Source organism: Microplitis demolitor, chromosome 3 (genome assembly GCF_026212275.2).
Source record: "Microplitis demolitor isolate Queensland-Clemson2020A chromosome 3, iyMicDemo2.1a, whole genome shotgun sequence".
Lineage (NCBI taxonomy): Eukaryota > Metazoa > Arthropoda > Insecta > Hymenoptera > Braconidae > Microplitis > Microplitis demolitor.
The window spans coordinates 4,814,796-4,837,834 of NC_068547.1; the positions used below are offsets into that span (position 1 = coordinate 4,814,796).

Here is a 23,039-nt window from a genome sequence, read left to right on the forward strand (position 1 = left end):
AAAAATAAAATAAAGTTAAGAATAAAAAAATATTTTAGCGCACCTGAAGCCAATCGGTTAGCACGACTCTCTTGGTCAGATGGTATGCAAGCCGTGGGCAAACCCGTTGCTGAGCACGTTCTGTGGGCGACCAAACCACAATCTGTAAGAAAAAAAATATAATAATAAAGTGAGGTAGTTCTGTGATGCTCATGTTATATATATAGCCAAAAAAAGTTATATTATTTGACATCCTGGCAGAATATTTTTGTATGCCTGTACTCCACATATTGATACTAATAATAATACCTTGGCAGAGAAATCCTTGATGCAGAAGACCCCGGAGATATTTGTGGCACTTGTCGCATCTCTCTAGTACACTAAAACTGTGTGGTACTAGATTATGCTTCTGATTATTAACTGGATTGTTGGTCGTTCCTGCAAGGGCAACTGATGATGACGAGGATGAGGATGATGACAGTGACGTATGATCACCAACATTACTATTGTTCGTACAAGTATTATCATTATTGATTGTCAACTGGGATTTGTTGGTACTGTTGTCGGGTAAGGATCCTGGTAATGCTGGCAATGAAGATGGCCGGCATAACTCCTCGATGCACACCAATATATTTTTTTGATGAAACTCATCTTTTATTCCCATATTCTGTAATAGTCGAGATAAAAAAAAAAAATACATATATATATATATATGAAAATCCATGGTTAAAGTTTAATAAACCGTAGATTTATGGTGTATGACACTGGGTACGTGGTCAGTCAGCGAAACGTGACATTTGTTTCAAAGCGTACTTGTGAGCCAAAATAAAATCACAGGAGTGATAGAAAACCCGAGGTGAAGAAGATAAAGTCGAGACTTTGGTGACGAGGAGAAAGAGAGGGAGGTGTAGAAAGTGTAGGAAGTGAAGGGAAAGGTAATGGTGAAGGAGAAGTTTAAGATAAGTGCAATGTATATTGAGAAAGACTTGGGAGAGATGAGAAAAGACGCGGATACACGCAGACAAGAGAAAGATACTTATTTTTTTTTTTTTGCTGCTTTTTTATTTTTCTTTATGTAGTAGTTGTCGGGTGGAAGTTACTTATACAAGATCACCGTGGGGTTACACAAGTTAAGAGAAGAGATAGAGCCCGTTTTCACGGACAGAAAGGACACGAGTTGAGTATAATTTACGAGTCGATTAGTATGTTAATACGGATTAACAGTGATGACGAAAAAAATTTTAAATAACAACCGTGGCGCCTTGCATTTTTGTCCCGTCACTCTCTTTTCTCGAGCTAGAGTTTCTGATAACTTCTGAGCCTAAAGTCACCCTTTTCTCAACTTTTTTTTATTGATCCTTCTTAAAGTTTTACGGCAATTATCTCTCTCGCTATAAATATTATCAATTACCGAAGACCATAAACGTCATTTTGTTCTGACACTTAAAATTTAAAAACGTAGAATTAAATAAAATTTTCCATTGATATAATAATAATAAAAAGTTGTGAATTTAATAGCCTATGAGGCCTTCAATTGATTAAGTGTAAGCAAGTAATTTAAATAATATTTTAAAAAGTAATCTTGAGAACCTTCAAGAGGCATTAAAAAATCAGTATACTGATTATTATATGATGAGTAAAGAGATAGTGGCTGTAAGTGTGCGTGAGTGTTGTATATCTATAAAGACGCCCGGGCAATAGTTTAGCCAATATAATATTTTCTCTTCTATCTGAATCGTTAGTTCTTTCTCGGGTTGTTTATTTTTTTCTTTATCTTTAAAACTACTGTAGCAAAAGAGAAGACTAAGTCTGTACTACTCGTGTAGTATAGTATAGAATATAACGGTGCAGCTCGAGAGCGAGCGAGTGATCGTAAAACTGAGCTAATAACGATCCACAGAAAACCGCTTGCCGTCTTTATCGTTCGACCTTTCGCTTTGCAAGTTTCATGCTTCGATGGTGACTGCCACCCTTGTAGATTTTTTACACAAAACGATTAGACAGAAGTGGATAAAAAAAGTTTTAAATAAATAACGACAAAATATAAGAGTTTAAATAAATATATATATATATATATATATATATATATATATATATATATATATATATATTATTAGTATTACTTAGCTTACCATCAGCTTATCCCGATCCAAATGAATAAGATCGGCGCCTTTGATGTCCTTAGACTTGAAGACGTCTGCATAGCGGTACAGATTTAGGGCCGACATCCACTCAACGACATTTAGCGACGTCCATTCGTTGACGGGCTGAAAAATATATATGTATATTTATATAATTATGTTAATTATAATTATTAATCAATAAACTTTCACACACCCACAAATAAATCATTGAAACAAATAATTTAAAAAGTGGTTTATGGTGAGCAATAGAGGCAGGTACGATCAATCAGTTTAATAGACCGAGCAAAATCGATTAGCTTATCCGATAACTTGGAAACCTTGACTCATTAAACTGTCATTTGCGGTGCAAACTGGGCGTTGCGAACAAATGTGATTTTCAACTTCTTGTGTATACTTAAGAAACAAAAAGCGACGGTAACTAATCAAACTTAAATTACTATTTTTAAATATTAATCTCTTATAAATTATATAATTTTAATTAGAATAGTTATCAAGTAAATTACTAAAAGTAAGAGTTTGGTGTAAATTTAAAAATTATTCGCGGTAATAAATATTTTAAATACTGAAATAATATCGCGACTACAAATGGTAATGAGATAACAATAAGGATAACCACCAAGAGCGGTGCTCCTTAATTTCAACCCTTATTTTAATTTGGTAGATTGCCAGACAAGCTCGGATGATGAATTTAAGGTCAGCAAAGAATTGTGAGCATGTTGCCAACTGGCAACGGTGATGAAGACTTAATGAGCGCGGGCTTCAACTTCATGATGTAGAGGAAAAAAAAAGTTTTTTAAACGATACATTGCACGCAGTTACGCGTGTTATTAATATAACCGTTTCGCAATCATCTCGTGTACTTCATATCAACATAATTTGATTCCTCTTGTTCGTATTTTTCTCGGCCCCAATCATTTTTTAGTCTACTGGTTCATTTTTTTCTATCAGTCCGCTAACTAATAAGTAATCAGCCGGCTGGTTAAACTCTAGTTTATTCTGAATCTAACTTTATATATACATTGATGAATGTCGGATACAGAAGAGAAAGATTCATAAAAATATAGAGACAAGTAACATCAGTAGCCCAACATCGAGTTCATAAATTTGGTCTCCGCCTACTTAAACTCCTTCAATTCTTTTTCCTCCTTCTTCTTCTTCTTCGTAATATTTTTTTACTGCTAATGCTGTCTGTGGTGATGGGCACTAACTCAAAAGCAACAACCGTAACGACATTCGTCCTACCCAACTAAATGATAAAACAATTGGAAAATCTTTCTACCGTGAATACATCAGTTGGTAATACAGCTTTTATGTAAATGTGTGGTTCACTAAAGACTACCAAACTACTACAGCATTATTGCACGGAAAAATTATTACCGTTTAAAATGCTGTGGTGTCATAGTCAAGACCGTCCATGTTGGCCACCTGACGGGAATTCAAATAAACACAAAAAATTACTATGACCAGAGTAAAATTTACAATGGTTACAGTACCCGTGTAAAAAAATACTTCTAAAAAGATTCCAAAACAGTTTGACATGTGGAATTTCTAAAATTGAGACAGATGGGAACTTTTGTAACTTTGATAGTAAAAATGAAACAGTTTACCTAGTACTTTATATGAGCAAATTTTGAGTAAAAAAATAACGTTTTTATTCCATTTTACCTTCGATTTGAACAAGTTTCCATTAGAAACCAATAGCTCCATAAAAATCAAAAAACGTTCATAAAAAGTTATAAATTATAAATTTTTGAACTTTTTCGAAACGAAGATAAAATGGAATAAAGACGTTTTTTTTTACTCAAAATTCGCTCATATAAAGTACTAAGTAAACTGTTATATTTTTACTATCAAAGTTACAAAAGTTCAAAAAAAGTCCCACTTGAAATTCTAGTCTATCTCAAGTTAAGAAGTTCTATACGTCGAACTTTTTTTGAATTTTTTTTACACCTGTAATTTCTGATAAAATCGTTGTCTATTTTACTATGGCCATAATAATTTTTGTATGTATTTACTTCAATTTCTGTCAGGTGGCCAAAATGGACCGGTTTTACTATGACACTACATCATTCGAAACGAAAATAATTTCAACGTGTAGGTTTTTAAATTAAAACTTTGTTGATTTTTTAAAAATAAATTTGTTAGTTTCAATAAAAAAAATATTGAGTCGATTAGAAGACACTGGATATCCGTAAATTGAAGTTACAATTTTATATAGCTCTGATCCAGCTCAATAAGTCATCTTCAGAAGCAAAAGCAGAAGCAGAAGCAGTATAAGAGTCAGTGGTAGTTAATGAAAAAGAGAAAATAAAATAAGACGAGACGAGATGAGATTAAATTAAATGAACGAATGCCTCAATTGGAATCAATGCTATTAATTGATGAGCTCTTGTTCGCAGGCGTGTCTTTTCAACGAAAGGTACCACCTACTTTTCATTCTCAAAGTAAATTTTTTTTTTTAATATATATATATATATATACAACAGATAAAATTATTGATTTATGTTTAGTACATAATTAATAAGATTTGAATATTAATTAATTTTAAACGAATTATTGATCTGTGGATTTAGATATGCTTGTCCGTAGGTCACTTATAAATAAACGTTTTCTCTTCAAAACTTATTATAGTTATCTTAAGGACAGTTATTTTATATATTTTTATTTTTAAATGTTATCTATTAGTCATCGAAATTATCTCCCGATTTGTACATTTGTTGTTAGTAACATAGTGTAAAAATCAAGGATAAGCTGTAGAGACGTTTGGTAGACAGAAATTAAATTTACTGGTGATGATTATATATGGTGACCACATTTCTGGAAAACCTGAAAATGTCAGGATATTATAAACATAGTGGAAAAATCAGGGAAAAGTCAGGGAATTTCGTCACAAATCTGGAAAAATTTTTACTTTCTTATTTTGGACTGAAAAAATCCGATACATTTTTTTTTCTGTCAAAACTGTTCAAAAAGTGGCGCGGCGCGATGCGACTGTAATACCATCTTCAAAAAAAATTAGTAGAAATTGATTCCAATAGCGAAAAAATGAAGCAGTTAGAATTTAAAAGGCTGTTAGAAAAAAAAAGTCATAGTAGAAACCAATTGTCGGGATCTTCAAGCTATTAACATCCATACTGACAAGTTAAAAAACGAAAAACATTAAAAGTATACCCACGTATTGAACTAATAAGTTTCATAATATTTATTATTCGCGTACTTGATTAATATTTTATTAATATTCTATAAAACGTTCTTGTGTATGAAATTTATTCCAGTGAAAATGAAAAATCTATTTATATTTTATTGTAGAGTAAGTTATATAAAAAAATAGATTTAAAATAAAAAATAAAAAATTATTCATTTAATAAATAAAAAAAAAAACCATGAACATTGACAAATAATGAAATAAAGTTTCATTTAACGACAACGATTGATTATTCATTGAACTAGCTTTTTAGCATTTTATTTTGAATTAAATAAATATTTCCAATGATTTAATATAACTATACATGGTCAGGAAATTATTTAATTATTTGGCTGAAATATCTGGAAAAGTCAGGGAATTTCAGTTTCAAAAATCTGTGGTCACCATCTTATAAGTTGTTCGTTAATAATTATTAATTACTAGCAATGTTGCTATGAAGATGCAAAATTTTTACTTAATTTCATAATAAATGTTTAAGTTGCAAGTAGAGCAAATTATTCAAGTATAATAATTATTTGTAATGATAAAAAAAAATTTTTACACTCGTAAAAAGTTATTATCAATAATTGGTGTAAAAATGAGTCATAGATAAAAAATATGTAATGGTTTTTTAATAGCTCTTTGTAATAAGTAAAATAAATTAATTGTGTTTCATACTTAAAAATCATTAATATATTAATTGTACCATTAATACAAACGAAATAATAATAATCATTTTTTTTACGTATAAAATATGATTATCAATTGTTATCAAGTTGAGAAAAAAATAATATTTAAAATTAAAAATTTTAATCAACTTGATTTAGTTTCTAATTAGAAATTAATATCAAATTCTAATTAATGATGATTTTATACTAATTTTTTTTATTTAACTTAAAAAAAAATTATAGATTTTAAACCAAAAATTTTGATATTGTTGCTGTAATTTTCCATTTAAAATAAAATCTGCTCAGTAAAAGTCCGAAATATTAAAACCAGATGTTTGCTATAAATAATTAATTAACCGTTTATTAATTTTTATGCTTAATTAAAATAAAAAATCATAGTGTGAACTTTAAAGTGTCCGGCTGATATCTTAAAGACAATAAATATTAAGATTAACTATTAAATTTATAGATTTCTGTCACTAGAATACGATAAATGCTAATTGGCAAACAGTATATAGAAAAAAATTAATGCCAACAAGTTACTGGCGTTTAATTTATTAACGCCAATACACACATTATATATATATATATATATATATATATATATATATATATATATATATATATATATGTATTTATAAATATGATTAAGTTCTGGCTCTTGTGCTCATTTGAATTTCATAAGTATTAAATATTTTCCTATGCAATAATTTCCGATATATCGTAAACAAGAAGCCATTTGCCGATATTCATAACGCATTGTCGATAGTGTGTGATATATATAAGGTAAAAACGCGTGCGCACAACCGATTCTTTATCATTATTTCAACTTTTTTTATTTTTTCTGTTTAAAACTCTACTTCTCTGGGTATATTCCACAAAGTTGAGGTTTCTCAGTGAGGATATCTAACAAAAATCATATAAGCTGATGCCAATTGGACTTAAATCATCGACTTTAACGAGAATGCCACCAGTTTTACGGCTTTCTAGGGCAGCCCATAAAGTTCTCAAGCTACAGCACACATTTACTATATATATATATATATATATCAAGTTTTAAACACTTGTATATCTACGTAACTCAAACGATGACGACGACAACGATGGCGCCGTGTACTGAGAGCGCAAATGAAAAAGCTAGCAGAGCTATAACTCGATACAGTGTGCACCTTTCGCTTGAGTTCTTTTATATTTTTTCCCTTGCTTGGTTGATGCTGGCTAGCTGTATCCGATCTTAATTTCATTTCGTAATATAACGATTGCTGGCTATTTTCTGGTTCAACGAACCAACTCGTAAAACTAAACGTTCGCGCACTTCACCCTAAAATTTTAGATACTCCCTCTATCAAAAAAACTATTGCGCTCACGTCCACGTTCGTTGCCTTTGATATCTATTATTACATTGTACATATATACAATTTATGTTATGTTAAGTCTTAGTTATTGTAAGTCTGTAAAAACGTATGTGCATGTGTAAATGTTTATATATGTGTGTGTGTGTGGTCCTAGGCTGAGTAAATAAATACCCAAGTCTATAGACTGAAATCTATCAGTGACTATGCGGCGATAAAAATACATGAAGTGTATAAATGTCAAATGGTTTTGTATAAAAAATATCAAATAACTATTTTATTTTCATTCGAGAGTTTTTAATATACTGATACCTGCTATTTATTGTTGAATTATAAATAAATTTTTTATTACACTGTAAAAAATTGACATTTCCAGGTTTTCCGAAAATGTGGCCACCATACAAAAATCACTCCGAATTTACTCCCAACTTTTTATAGTGCACTGTTATTACTAATGTCTAAACCACTTTGATGCACTTGATAATACTGAACTATTTTCGCACGATTTCAGATCATACTGTAACGTAATGCGTCTTTTCAAACGCACACAACATATACATGTATATATCCTGCACGAGTGTCTGATTGTGTAAAGCATATGCAAAGAGAATGTATGTACACTTCAAGTGTTTAAATAATTTAAACGTTAAATAAATTGAGGAAATGAGTATGTATCTAAATTTTAAAAAGTTTTTTAAAGCGTAATGTACACTGTTATAATTTTTCAGTTCAGTGTGAATGACATCGTTTGATTATACTTAAAATATTGTCATTGTTTGCTGAGTATATATGTATACGCATTATAATAATAATAATAATAATTATTATTATTATTATTATAAGATATTGTTCTTAAGAGAATGACCTCGGTCTGGTAAATCAGTTCAATGCTCGCGACACATTACACACCCTAGTGTAAAGAGGTCCTCTCTTCGGATAACCCTTGCGATTAATGTTGATGAGTGAAAAATAATAAAATAAAGTAAACGTAATTAAGACGTAGTACTTAGAATATTTACGTTCTTCACAAGATAATCCGAATCTTATTTAAAGAGTAATGACAATAAAGATAACAATTAAAGCATATATGTAAAAGTATAGAATGTAAACATGAGGATATGTAATGAAATGAAATAAAATAAAAAACTCACCTTTTCTTTATCGTAAACTTGTCCCGGCAATGCATGACCCTTTGGGATCCACTGGCACAAATGCTGACTGCTGAACTCCCTGCAGACAATGTGGAAACAGGCGTGACACTCTATAGGACAAATAGATCCACACATACAACAACAAAGACTTGAAAATTTATTATTATCAATAACATTATTGTGTCGATGATGTGTATTATTTATTTTTATTTGTTTGTTATCAACAAGCCCATTATTATTTTTTGTACTAGTGATACCGTTTATACTTTTGCAATTAACAATATTGTTGGCCCGGGTTAACAACTGCTGTTCATCACGATTATTTAAATTATCTTTGACCTTGAGAACCTGACCAGAATCAACAACAGGGACCTCGATGAGCCTGTCGACCTTGTCGACGTTAGTTTGTTGCTCATTGTTGGGATTTGTTGCGCGTAGCACAACCGCGGCGGTCTTACCAGCGCTACACCAGCACATGTGCCGGTGAAAAGAAAGAGGTCGTGCGCATGATACATGCTGGTGCTTAAGCTGTAGCTGAAGCTGGACACTGTTGCTGTTACTACCGTTACATTCGACATTAACCTCACCGTCGACGTAATCAACTGAGTTAACTGCCGATGACGATGAACACTCAGATGAATTTGAACGCGAATTCACGTCACTAAATTTCATCAATTGGATATCAGTCAGTGATTTGTTGCTATTGTTGTTGTTTTGTAATAAATTATGGGTTGTAAGGGCATTGAAGAAGACCGTATCGAGTAGCTTGTCCGGAAGACGTGGCTTGCCATTACTTTGATGGCTGATAGAGGAGGAAGTGAGGAGGAGAGACGAGGAATTGGTGATGGTATTGCTGCTGGTGGTACTGGTACTGGTGCTGTTGCTGGTGGTAGCAGTAGTAGTAATAGTAGTACTCGTAGTTGAGACGATATTGGTATTTGAATTGGTATCGGTATTGAAGGTGGTGTTGGTGTTGTTTGCGGATAAGATGGGAGAACCAGAGTCGCAGCTGCCGGCTGTCGTGTTGCTCATTTGCGTTTGACTCGTTGAGCGACGATGGACGCCTGTGGCGCCGCCCCACGACCTCGATGAACGTTGCTCCAAGTCACCGTTTCCATGCGGCTGTGACGGCTGGTCCGGGTGCTGTTGCGCATTGAAGGACGTTAACGATTGGCCGGTCTCGTTGCCGGGTGACGAGGCGCATGGCGAGTTTTCGCACGTGCTCGCTGATGAAGATATTGAATTCTTAATTGAATGATGATAATCCGGTGTTCCTGTTACATCCAAGGAGGTAGAGTAAGCGGTAGAACTACTTGTTTGCCAGTTATTGTTGTAATTATTGTTATTATTATTGTTATTGAGATTATTGGTGGTATTGTTGGAGTTATTGAAACTAAAACGTGACTGGCTGTGCTCGGACTGGAGTCCAATGACTACACCGGTCACTATATTATTGGATGGGTTATTGCTCGTGGCGGCACTCGTTGTCACGAGATTTGGTACCACCGAGGACATCGGTCCGCTGGTGGTTGCTGAGGTGACAACGACACCGTTGTTGGTGGTACCACTGGACGAGGAGGAACCTTTGCGCAGCATATAATTATCTGCATCAACTTCTAGCATCCTCGACATTCCCGGTGGTGTTTTAACTTTTGAATCGTTTTGATGCTGCTGTTCATCTTTTTTAGGTGAATTACCGTGCTGGTGGTCTTTAATCTCCGATGATGATATTAATGACCTGTTTGAAGAAGAATTGTGATCCTCGACAATAACTGAATCGGATTCAGCTGAACGCCGATAAAGATCTTGTCGTATTCTTCCGATTAAAACTAATGACTGCACTTGGGCAGTTGTAGGCGAATTCGCCGTCTGCTTCATCACTAACCAAGACAATATAACTGATCATTAGATATTATATAAAACTATAATATATACATACATTTATATATACATATATATTAAGTTTTGCAACGATCAACGCTACGTTGGCCACCTCCAAATAAATCTTGAGCTTCACTCAAACAATTTAGCTCCATTGTCATTGCGTTATCACTATTATATATATAAATCACTAATATATTTTTATTTGGCGTTCGGTGAATTCTATCACGTATACAGGCATCCACCAGAAGGCAACTCAATAGACAACCTCCAAGACACACGTCGACACTCAATCAAATCACTTTCAACGTTAAAAAATTCCAAACTTTTTACAATCTTCTCGATGATGAGAAAAAAAATTAATCGTTCCTCCTCTCTCGGTTTTATTTCCTTTTTTTCTTTTTATTGATGATACTGTTATTATTATTATTATTATTATTATTATTATTATTACTATCACTTGTGTCGACTTTATTCGGCGCAAAAGAGTTTCTCTGTCCGCTATTCTTCCTTCTCGATTGCTATTAACATTAACGAGAGAGATTGTTGAATGTGTGTCCTTGCGTAAATTCAGTTTTTTTAAATATTATTTTTTTATCATCATCATCATCATCATTATTATTATTTTCAGACTCATGCTTCTTCCCACAACGCGACCAATGTAAACGCGAGTTTCACGAAGCTGAACGAAACCGGTTTTTAAAAGGCGGGTACATGCTATTCTTCGGCGCAGTATTCCATAGAGGTTGCCGAGGAACGGTCTCGATCAAGATGATATGCCAAAGGAATCTCTTCTTCTCCGCTCATACCACGAGGTACCAAAGGATATTCAGCCTTCGAGAGGTGCAACCGTCACTCCCTTCATCCAACTTAGCCGTCAATTTTCTTGCCAAAATAAAAATTTTTAAAAATAAATAAATAAACGAAAAAAAAATTAAAAAAAAAAAAAAAAACTAAACAAAATCAGCAGCTTGGACACCTCTCAGTTAAAATATATTTATCTCCACGATGGAGATACGTCTGTTAGACGAGGCCTCACATCGACTATGAATCGTTGGATCTTTTGCTGTTGACTATCGTCCTAATCTTGTGTTCCACGCGGAAACCCAATGATTTTAACGGCCTCGTAGTCTCGAAGGTCATTGCTGTAAGCCCACTGTAGCCTGGCCTTTATCCCACTCCAAACTCTTTATATATAACCACTAGCCAGCCATACATCCAAATATATATACATCCATATATAATGTTTTTATATTTTTATTTATTTCTATTATTTTTTTCCCTCCTCACCGTTAGCTATTCGCTGTCTTTATTTTTTTTTATCCACCAACTACAATTCACAGGCGAGCCTTTATGTCGCAACAGCTCCCGGCGAAAAAGTCTCGTCCAACACAACTCACTAGACAAAGATAGCTAGTGTGAAAGAGTTTTTAAAAAATAAAATAAAAAATACAACTGCTATAAGTTCGCCAACTCGACTCTCAAGCACTGGCCGGTGATCGTTAAGACGATTGAGAGTACGTTTATTTTTTTTTTCTTTTTCACTCTTCTCTTACTTATTTTTAAATATTTTTTTTTTCCATCAGATTGCAACTGGACTTGAAAAGATTCTACTCGACACAATGCATCACTTAGTCAAGATTTAAATTTAAAAAATTTATTTAAACGTGGACTTTGTTCATAGGAATTTTTCACTCGAATTGATCAATACATCATTAATCAATTTAATTTTTTAATCAATTACTTGTCAGCCATCGGTCGTCAATAAATAAAATTAATAATAAAATATTACCATACAAAAGTTTATTGTAGAAATAAATTATGAAGTGTTTTTTGGTTGGCACCCCAAGTGGAGCAAACTAGTGGAAAGATCCCGTGAGTTATCAGCCGATCGTGATATCACTCAACATACAACCGGTCGGTAAGACAGTAGATACGGACAGTACGAGTCAGACACCCAGGGCCAGAACACTGCGAAAATTCACTGTAATACAGTAAATATATATGTATATATTATACACCAATGCAATACCGACATATTAACTCACACATGCAACTGTACACATTATAATACACGAGCAGACCCGGCCGTATCTACTAGCACTGACATACGTCGCCTGTTTCTACTTCACTAGACACTGACTACTTTTATTTACTACTTTATTCATAAAGTCAGCCACACATTGTCTCTATGTTTCATCAATATTATCATCTATTTAAAACATGTACATATTTAAATATATACACATAAATTCATATATTCATATATATAATTAAACAACAAAATTAACCAGTCAGTACCGAGTTTTAAATCGGCAGTTGCACTTAATCCAGCGAATAAAATTGTTTTTAAAATTTTCCATCAGACATACATATATATATACATATATATTTACGTATACTAAAGAAATGAAAGTTAAAATACTAGTATATCACACCTTCTTCTTTATCACTGGCGCACTTTTTTAAAAACCCGGCCAAAAAATATGTAAGCAAAAAAAGTAACCGTGAAATTTATGAATATAATTTAAAAAAAAAAGTAACTGCACTTTAGTCATTTAATGCACCTGACATCCGTGAACACACGAACCTGAAGCACGTTTGTCTCCAACACTTTTCCTCTCATTCACAGCCGCTCTTGCCGGTTCTTAACTCAATATACTTTGTACATACATACATACATACATCCATAAGTATATATGTATGCATGCATACATATTTTAATATAAATATATGTGTAAAAATAAAAAAAATAATATTTAAACGCTTACACTGACTGTCAACCGTGTATTTTAGTTTTTTACTAAATGTTAATCTTGTCTTCTCTAATTAGTAAGCAACTCGTCACAATAGTATGTGAGTTGATGCCTTTACTCGTAGCCGTTTAATTCTGAGATCAGCCTGCCGGTCTCTTGTCCTTTATCCTGTGTTATCTCTTTCCCTTTTTAATTATTATCATTGTCGTTATTTCATATGATAAAATATAATAATCAGTGGATCAAAGCCAACCAGTAACTTTAAACTTTAAATATCGCAATAATAATTAAACTAGTAGTTTTTATAAAAAATTAATAGATTATTTTATCTAATAACCCGATCGAGACAAAATGTCTATACATACGTGTCTCCGAAATCCGAGAGCATCGACTTAACAATAAAATATACATATACTTATGCACATATATATATGTATGTATAATCCGGCAAACTCTTGTCTTAAAACCCGTTGTACCCGTCGTCGAATATCGTTTGTTGCGAGCACGGTGACGGCGATCCGTGTCGTGATGTCGACCGACGAGGACTGGCTGTCTCCTGTCTCACAAATGCTGCTGGTTCCCACTGCCGTCGTCTTCGGTTCTCTTGGTTGGTTGTTCCTTCGTACGAGTCGCCCTCGCTGCGCCGGATTTCCCTGGCCCCGCTTCTCAATGTGCGACCGCTACATTCCCTTCTCTTGCTCTTACTCCCGTCTTTCCCCACTGAATTTCAGCTCACTCTCACTCACACACTAAACTACCTAGTGTAGCCGGCTTGGATGGTTGGTTCAGTTTAATTTCGCTATCTCACTCCGATCCACGGTACTTTGGATCATTTTTTCTCTGTCTTTTGGTCTCTGTCTCTTTTCAACATGTGTCTCTGTTGGTTTTTATTCTTTAATGATAATCTCTCTCTGTCTGATAATCTCCGTAACCAGTCTCTCAATCGCCCTTGCTTTAGCTGTACACTCGAATCCACTTTTCTCAATAATATGTAATGACAATATTTAATTAGTTTTTTTTTAATTACTTTTAACATGTAGTTTTTCAAACAGAAAGGGTTCGTGTGCTACTGTGCGATTGTATAACAGTCAAATGAGTCGGCTTACAGCTGACCGGCCGGTCCACGGTGTTCAGTTAATAGCCATAGTTTGTGCTGTAACTTCTCTCCCTAAAACCGCGAGCGTTTCTACCCAAGTTACACACTAACACACTCATGAAAGTATACATCCATACATACAAAATACACATGCACACACATGTCGATTGATTTCGCGAGTGTTCGGTTAAACTCGTGGCCTTTTGTCAGACAGCGCTGTGCGATTAAATTCTCGGAACCCTGTTCTCATTTCGCCAGCACCAGTTGTAATACTGAGAGAAAAAATTTTTATTACTTTTAGGAAATTTCCATCCCCTAGTTTATTCTCAGCTTGTACTCATACGGGATTTACTTTTTTTTTTTTTGCAGTACTACTTTTCTTATTTTTTCGGCCCTTAATTTTCTATAGACGCGGTACAGTAGTTTCATTGAGGAAATGGTATAGAGAAAAATAAAATAAAAATATATATATAAAAAAGAGAGGATGTCATTGTTGAACGGGAAGTCAAATAGCGAGTCGGAATAACGATTTGTACAAACTTCTGAGCATCCTGACAAATGATAAATTTTACTTTTTTTTAGTTTTATTTATTTATTTATTAAGTCTCAGTCTCATCGATAAATCGAAAAAAAATTTATTTTATTTATGAGTGTTAATGTAGCAGACATCAGACTAATTTTTAATTTTAAATAAATCGAGTAAATAATTAATAAAATGAAATTTTAAAAAAATGGGCATTTAAAAAATTTCAAAATTAATAAGTGCATTTTTTATAAATATTGTTTTTTTAAGTATTTACTCTATTTATTTATAATTTTAAATTTATCTTTTCATTTGTATATTTATTATTGTAATAATTAATAATTACGATTATTATATTAATAAAATCGAAAAACTGAAATCATTAAAGTGCATTTGACAATAAATCTGTCACTCAAATAATCTATGTTACATAGGCATTATCATCATCTCGTTTCCGCTCCGATTATAAATGCCAAACCTCACATTACGACTATGAACACACACATGAGCATACCCTGTGTATACTATATCACACACATATTGTTCTCTCAAGCAATATGTGGCGATTTACTTGTACGTGTATATAAAAATTCACACACATATAAAAATGTATACATAAGTATGTAACACTGAAAAGAATATAATAGAAACAGGCTGATACGAGAGTATGAAAGTGAAAAGCAACTTTCTGGAGGGTCATGGTTGAAGATGTGAAACAGGAGCCGATTTCACGATTACCAAACGAGCTATTTGTAATGTAATGCAGCGCAATATAAAATAATATAATAAAATATGCCTAAATAAAAAAAACCAACACGTGCATCCCAACATAAAAAATTATTAAGCCAAGGTTATATTAATGTCAGATAAAGACTCATTACTTTGCAGATCTCTGATAAAGAATAGTACAGTATAATTGGATCTAAAAATAACAGTAACAATAATAATAATAATAATATTAATAATAAAAATTGAAGAAACGATCTATTGATCGATGTAAATCTCGATAAATTAATAAATCAGATGTAGACGTTAAATAATAAGACAATAGACAATAATAGATTTTATTTAAGTGCTGCGGATGAAATGAATCATCAATTAGACGAAGGAATTAAAAATTTTTAGTCTGTTATGGATATATATTATATGAAAGTATAGTGTGACACTCAGTAACACAGGGGAATTGAGAATTGAATCGATTTAAGCATATTTTTTTGGAGCTACAAACAGCTAAGCTACCCCTGGTAGTTAAGTAGTTACGGACCTGGTTCGGTCGAACAGGGCTCGGACGTTTCCGGCCATATACTCGACCTCCTTCCTTAAAAACCGAGTGTTCACGATTACTAGCCGAACATACCCGAAGTACAACGAGTACCATGTATGTATACCTTTATATTGTAGATATCTATAGATATGGATATACCTATCCATCTGTGTGTATATATGTATATATGCATGTGTGCGTGTGTGTACATGAGTGTGTGTGTGTTGCCTGATGAAACTAAGGGGATTCGCGCATGTGCGACATCACCAGCATGAGGAGAGACACGACCCGCTGCTGGTGGTTTTTCGCTCGATTGCCGACCCGGTCGCCACTCGGTCGATCTGCACGAATGTCGAGTCTCATCAAGTCTGTACGCACTCACGTGCAAAATAAAAGAGAGTTTGAAGAATACGAATAATACAAAAAAATAATAATAATAATAAAACGAGAGAATTTGGAAGGCTTCACTATATATTATATATACATATACATAAATGTGCCGGGGATCTGTTATGGATGGAGATCGAACCCTGACCGAACGTTATGTATGAGTTATTAAAAAAAAAAGGAAAAGACATTTTTGGCATGAAATATCACTAAAACTGACACACAGAGCTATTGTAAAAATTCAAACTCGTATAGCTGAAATAGAATTGGGATATTGCAAAATTTATAAATGGGTTTAAATATCGAGGAAAAATGGCTATGATTAATGACTCGATGATATATGTATATGTATGCGGATGTAGGAATAACGAAAATAATGGTCTAAGAGAGAAAGGGGGGAATTAACATTTGTGGTAAAAATAAAAAATGATAAAACAAGAGACGAGTTATCTTTTTCTCGCTTTAGTTGGCAGACGAGTCTAAACATCTTCCGTTAATCGCGACAATTTACTATATCGAACCGCGGGTCTTTGTCAGCACGACCGTAAATTATAAATTTCTACGCACCGTGTGCTGCGCTGATGAGTCCACGGTACTACACTCTAGTAGTAACAGCTCCAGTACGTAACAGCAATTCTCTACTAGCTACCGGTTGGCTATTTACCGTGAGTAGAAATTCACAGGAGCATATCGCGTATATATGGAGCAGCATTTTGATGAGTGAAATTTACCCCGAAAATATATCAACGTTCCGCGGTCGTAGTGAAAGAAAGAGAGGAAGATTTACACCATTTACTTGTATGACCTCTGGTTACATATGTACCGACATCTCGGGAATTATACATATATTTTATTGGATGAAATAAATATATCCTCTCTCTTTTGGCCGTTCATGTGTACGGCGTGCATATCCCCGGGAATAGGTGAGGTGAGTTCGCGGAAACGCACCCGGGGCTAATTTCTATGGAGACGAGCCCGGCGAGACATCAGAATGAAACTGGTCTTCCTCTCACTCCAACTTTACAACATCTCCCTTATTCACTCACTCACTCACTCGATCTTTTCTCATTCTCCCCTTTCTCTCACTCTCTTATTCTCTCGCTTGTTCACTTGCTCATTCGTTCATTCGCTCACTCACTCTCACAGTTTCTCGCCTTCCGCGCTCTCGTTCGCCGCTCGATCGATACTTTACTTGGACGAGAGAAGAACGTGAGTCTCCGTGGCTCAACTCACTCGTGTGCATTCTCCTCCACACCCACCGCCACCCCCTGCTCCTCCTTTACCTCCTCTATCCACTGAAAACGATTTCGATCCGTCGATCGTACCGTTTGTACAGTCACTCAGCTCGTCCTATCGTTACATTACATTTAACATATATATATACATATATATATATATATATATATATATATATATATATATATATATTTATATACATTTACACATATGTACATACATATATATTCATGCAAACATACCTACACACAACAATGCACAATTGTACACTAAAACTCTCGTATCGTTTCGTTCAGTTAAGTTTAAACTTTTAAATTCGATTCGCGACCATCTGACAACAATACCCTGTCCACTACGATATGGATATGGGGACTTATGTAATCGCAAGTACCATTCAGCTATAAACAATTCACGATGGCCACAGATTTTTGAAACTGAAATTCCCTGACTTTTCCAGATATTTCAGTCAAATAATTAAAAAATTCCCTGACCATATGTAGTAATATTAAGTCATTGGAAATATTTATTTAATTCAAAATAAAATGCTAAAAGTCAGTTCAATGAATAATCAATCGTTGTCGTTAAATGAAACTTTATTTTATTATTTGTCAATGTTCATACGTTTTTTTAATTATTAAATGAATAATTTTTTATTTTTTATTTTAGATCTATGTTTTTATATAACTTACTCTATAATAAAATGTAAAAAAATTTTTCATTTTCACTGGAATAAATTTCATACACAAGAACGTTTTATAGAATATTAATAAAATATTAATCAAGTACGCGAATAATAAATGTAGTGAAACTTATTAGTTCAATACGTGGGTATACTTTTAATGTTTTTGGCTTTTAACTTGTCAATATAGATGTTAATAGCTTGAAGATCCCGACAATTAGTTTCGACTAAGACTTTTTTGTTCTAACAGCCTTTTAAAATCTAACTGCTTCATTTTTTCGCTATTGGAATCAATTTCTACTAATTTTTTTTTTCAAAACGGTATTACAATCGCATCGCGCCGCGCCATTTTTTGAACAGTTTTGACAGAAAAAAAATTTATTTTTTCAGTCAAAAAAAAAAGAAAATAAAAATTTTTCCAGCTCTATGACGAAATTCTCTGACTTTTCTCTAATTTTTCCAGTATCTGCATAATTCTCATACATTTTCAGATTTCCCAGAAATGTGGCCACCATGACAATAATCATTAATTTTTTTTTATTACTTTTTGTCTACTTAAAAATGCGAAATTTTTTTTTTTTTAATTTGGTACACACAGGAAAAAAAGACAATGGGGTTTATTAAATAGGAAGAGAGGTCACTATACCCAAGTGCAGTCGAGTATAATTCCCGTCAAACAGCCATAGGCGATAATCAGAAGCACGATCGAGACAAAAGTACGAGAGGAAGAATTATTGTTTAGCTTCTACATTTTAAAAATTTATATTTACATGTAAATAAATGTACGTATATATAGATGCGAATAGATGTTCAGTGAGAATTTACAATCGACCGCGTTTACGTTACGTGATGGGATACGACAGTTTAACGGCTACTAAAATTCGCAAAACGCATGCGCCACCAACGCAGATATGAACTTTGTAAAATGCATGATTTACAATCGAAGTGTGTTGCAAATATACGCTCCAATATATGTCGACAATACACGATACTAAATTTCATAGAATGACAACTTTATCTAAATTATTTTATTTTATTATATTTTAATAATTACTCAAAATTTTGAACATGTAAAATGATTTAATTGGTGATTGAATAATGAAAGTGTTAAATTGTTTGAATATTAAATAAACTTGTATAATCTGATAAGCGATTTATAAGCCATCGGACGGACGAGTTTACTACTGTACTAATTTGTTACACATGAGTAGTTGTATATTTTTATAAATATAATTAGATAATCGGATATATATTTAGCTTAAGACTTAGTCTTGTATGCTTGATTAAAATTAATTATATTTTATCATTTAAAACATAATGTTTATTATAAGAAAATGTCATAGATATTAATAGCGTTTGCTAACAGTATTATGCTGAATAGTTATATAACATTCCATTACTTAATATTTTCTTGAACTCGTTAATTTTTATTATCACGACTTAATGTAATCGATAATAATTAATTTTTATTTTTAAAAAACCGAACCGCGTAAAAAAAATCACCGATCGAGATCAAATTACAATGACTATTTTTATTGTTTGCCGATAAATATGAAAAAGAGAAGTAGAGAATAAAATCTTTTATACGTTAATATCTTATTCAATAAAAGGAATAAAAAAAGTAAAGATAAATTTTTTTGTTGGCTTGATAAAAAAAAAAACATAAAAAAATATCCAATCGATCTTATAAAGACAATTTTATATACGTTAATCAGTAGGAAGTACATTACAAGTTCATCCTTGAATAAAAATTATTCATTGCTGTCGTTTTAATATATACATGAATGATAAATTAATGTTAATAATCGGTTACAGATTATTTCTATTCATTATAAAATGTTACTAAAAAATAAAGAACTAAAAATATGAATAATGTATTTAATATTAAGTAAATAATCACAGTTTAAAAATTAATAACTGATAATTAATAATTGATTAAATATAAAAAATTAAAATAACAACAATGATAATAAGAATTTTTTTTTTTTTTTTTTAAATTAATAAACACAAAAAAAATTATACCATCTATTTAAAATTTTTCTCAGCATTTTTTTTTTATCCATTGTAAAAAGAAAATTAATTCACATCATTGTCGTTCTTTATCCCTTCTTATTTTAAAGTATATATAGATGTGTTGCGTGAACGTACGGCATACCACAAATATGTATAAGAATATATGCGTTGAGATTCACACCTACACTGACTTATACATTTACCATTGTCCTCGAAAAACGTATATATATACATATATATATATATATATATATATATATATATATATATATATATATATATATATATATATATATATATATATATATATATATATATATATATATATATATATATATATATATATAATAAAAAAAAGTTTTCGATCTCTCTAAATTATACCAGCGGCAATGCGTCGTTTTTCGTCTCGGTTCATGCATTTTACTTATATACGCATTGTAAGCTACAATATCACTTAGATGTGATATGTGAAAATATAAATATGTCGATTAGTAGATTACTCTAATTATTTATTATCTATATTATTAAGGCCATTTTCAGACAGTCCCCCTCCCTGCTTTTAAAAAATTCTCAATGACTTTCAACTATCATAAGTGTATCAAAATTTGATTAATTAATTAAAAAAAAAATTGAAACTTTAATTGAAAAAAGGACAACGTAGAAGTAATTTCTCCGAGATACAGAATTTTAAAAGAATTACTTACAGTTGATATCAATTGGGAGGTAAACGAAATTTATAAAATAAATTTTAGTCTACAGAATTCGAAAATTCAAATTTTAAAAATGATATGAAGATTTTACTGAAATTTATTAAACAAATTTTGTTTAACTCCTAATTGATATCAACTGTAAGTATTTTTTTTTAATTATTTAATTGAATTTTAATACAGTTAATATGATAGAATAAGTTAATGTTGTTAAATTTGGTATTGTTAAAAAGATCTCGATTTGAATTTGTGTCTTTTCATTGTTTGAACTCTTTTTGATTGCCAAGTCTCGAGATAAATAAATTTATATCATTCGAATTACATTTAAATTACGCGGGAAAAAAGACGATCGTATTTATTTTCTTTAAATAAATTAATATTTTAATTATTCTGTTACTGATTATCATTGAATATATATAACTATTATATATATAATTAAGAGAAAATAAGAAAAATTTAGTCTATGCCATGTCTTCTATGATAATAAAAATTAACCAGATTTAATTTGGTATCAGTGAAAAAAAATATATTAGACGACTAACAAAAAAAATTTTGACCATGTAGATTTTTTTCAAGAATCCCATGATTATACAATCATCGTAATCAATAAGTTTGCGAGTTAATGGTGAGATTTGTCTCATTAAATTTCAATGATAATAGAAATAAACAAAAGATTCTAGAAGTAATTTAGAGTACAGATTTTAATAAACAGTTAAATTCAAATCACTTTTTATAAATTTTGTAGTAATACTCTCAGTCACGTAGTGACTGCAGGTTGCTCGTTATTATTACAATAATAATAATAAATGTTACATTTGATATGAATAACCCATTCGCGCTGCTATATATATAAATAAATACACATATATATAAATTAAGATACAGGTATTTAAACAGCCGACCTTGACCTTGAAAAGCAATTCTAGCGTGACGATTAAGGATGCAACATGATAAATCTTACCCGCGGGATCGCGTGAGTATAAAGTTGACATCGTTACAGTTGTACGAAAAAAAAAAAAAAAAAAAATAATAATGTATTTAACGGGGTACGGTATTTATGTCGAAAAAAATGAAATGGAAATAAATGATTAATAATTAATTTAAATCATTAATATTTAATTTAATGTTACATTATTTAATGAATGCTAATTATTTAAACAGTTATACGGTATATAACGATGTAACCGACGGATAAATTTTTTTTACAAGGTAGTATAGGTGATTCGTAACAGCATATGAGGCTGGTGGCTTGCGCCATATACAAATGCACGTGAATCTGATGAATCTCGAGTGCATACACAATACACAGAGCGTTAATGCTTTTTAAATTCACCCAACGTAAACTCAGCGCGCGCGTGTACTTGGCAGTGGCAGTTGGTATGCTGGACGTATGTGCATATGCGTCAAGAGTTTTAATATTTTAGTTATAAACTTGTGTGTATAGTTTCCCTTTGATAAATGTTAACGAACTCTTCTTTTATTAATATTATTAATTATTTATTTTATTGTTAATCTATTCATTTATTTAAAAGTTTTCTTACAATTATTACTTGATGGAAAATTTTTAATTTATTTAGATGCAATCCTTGGATACGCGCCACTGCTCACTTTAACTTTCATTATATAAATATATTACTGCTGTATTTTTTTAAGCTATAACTTTAAATAAATGCTAGTTTTTTTTTTAACACGTAACTTTTTTTCCATCGACTGATTTTAGTTTTTTTAAATTTATTTTTTCATGCATCTCTTGAACGCGAAACATCACGAGTGTTATTAATTTTTTTATTGATACTTTGAATTTATGTTGCAGTAGATAAAATACAATAAATATGTAAAACATATACTTATTGAAGAAGATTGTAATTAAGAGGATTTATGAATTTTAAAATAAATTTCTTCACTTAGTAATTTACGGAAAAGTTTAATTTACTTTGATACTATCGATAATGTCGATTATTGGTCATAAGTTTATGTGTTGAGTGAATGCGCCAAAAGTCGGCCATTTTAATAAAATTA

At 31.8% G+C, this 23,039-nt stretch overlaps 1 protein-coding gene across 4 annotated transcripts in view; it reads right to left on the reverse strand.

The window, feature by feature from the left end:
- LOC103580680 (phosphatidylinositol 3-kinase regulatory subunit alpha) overlaps positions 1–23,039 on the reverse strand; it is a 52,101-nt gene that overhangs the window by 14,588 nt on the left and 14,474 nt on the right. For 3 of the 4 annotated variants that reach the window (XM_053737168.1, XM_014440539.2, XM_053737167.1), the window contains 4 exons: positions 8,479–8,588; positions 2,112–2,246; positions 289–646; positions 44–142 (listed from right to left, as the gene is read on the reverse strand). In XM_053737168.1, coding sequence (XP_053593143.1) covers positions 44–142; positions 289–646; positions 2,112–2,246; positions 8,479–8,588 — 702 coding nt within the window. Of the gene's footprint in view, positions 1–43; positions 143–288; positions 647–2,111; positions 2,247–8,478; positions 13,115–23,039 lie in introns of those variants that run through there. The other variant, XM_053737166.1, reaches the window with a different exon arrangement.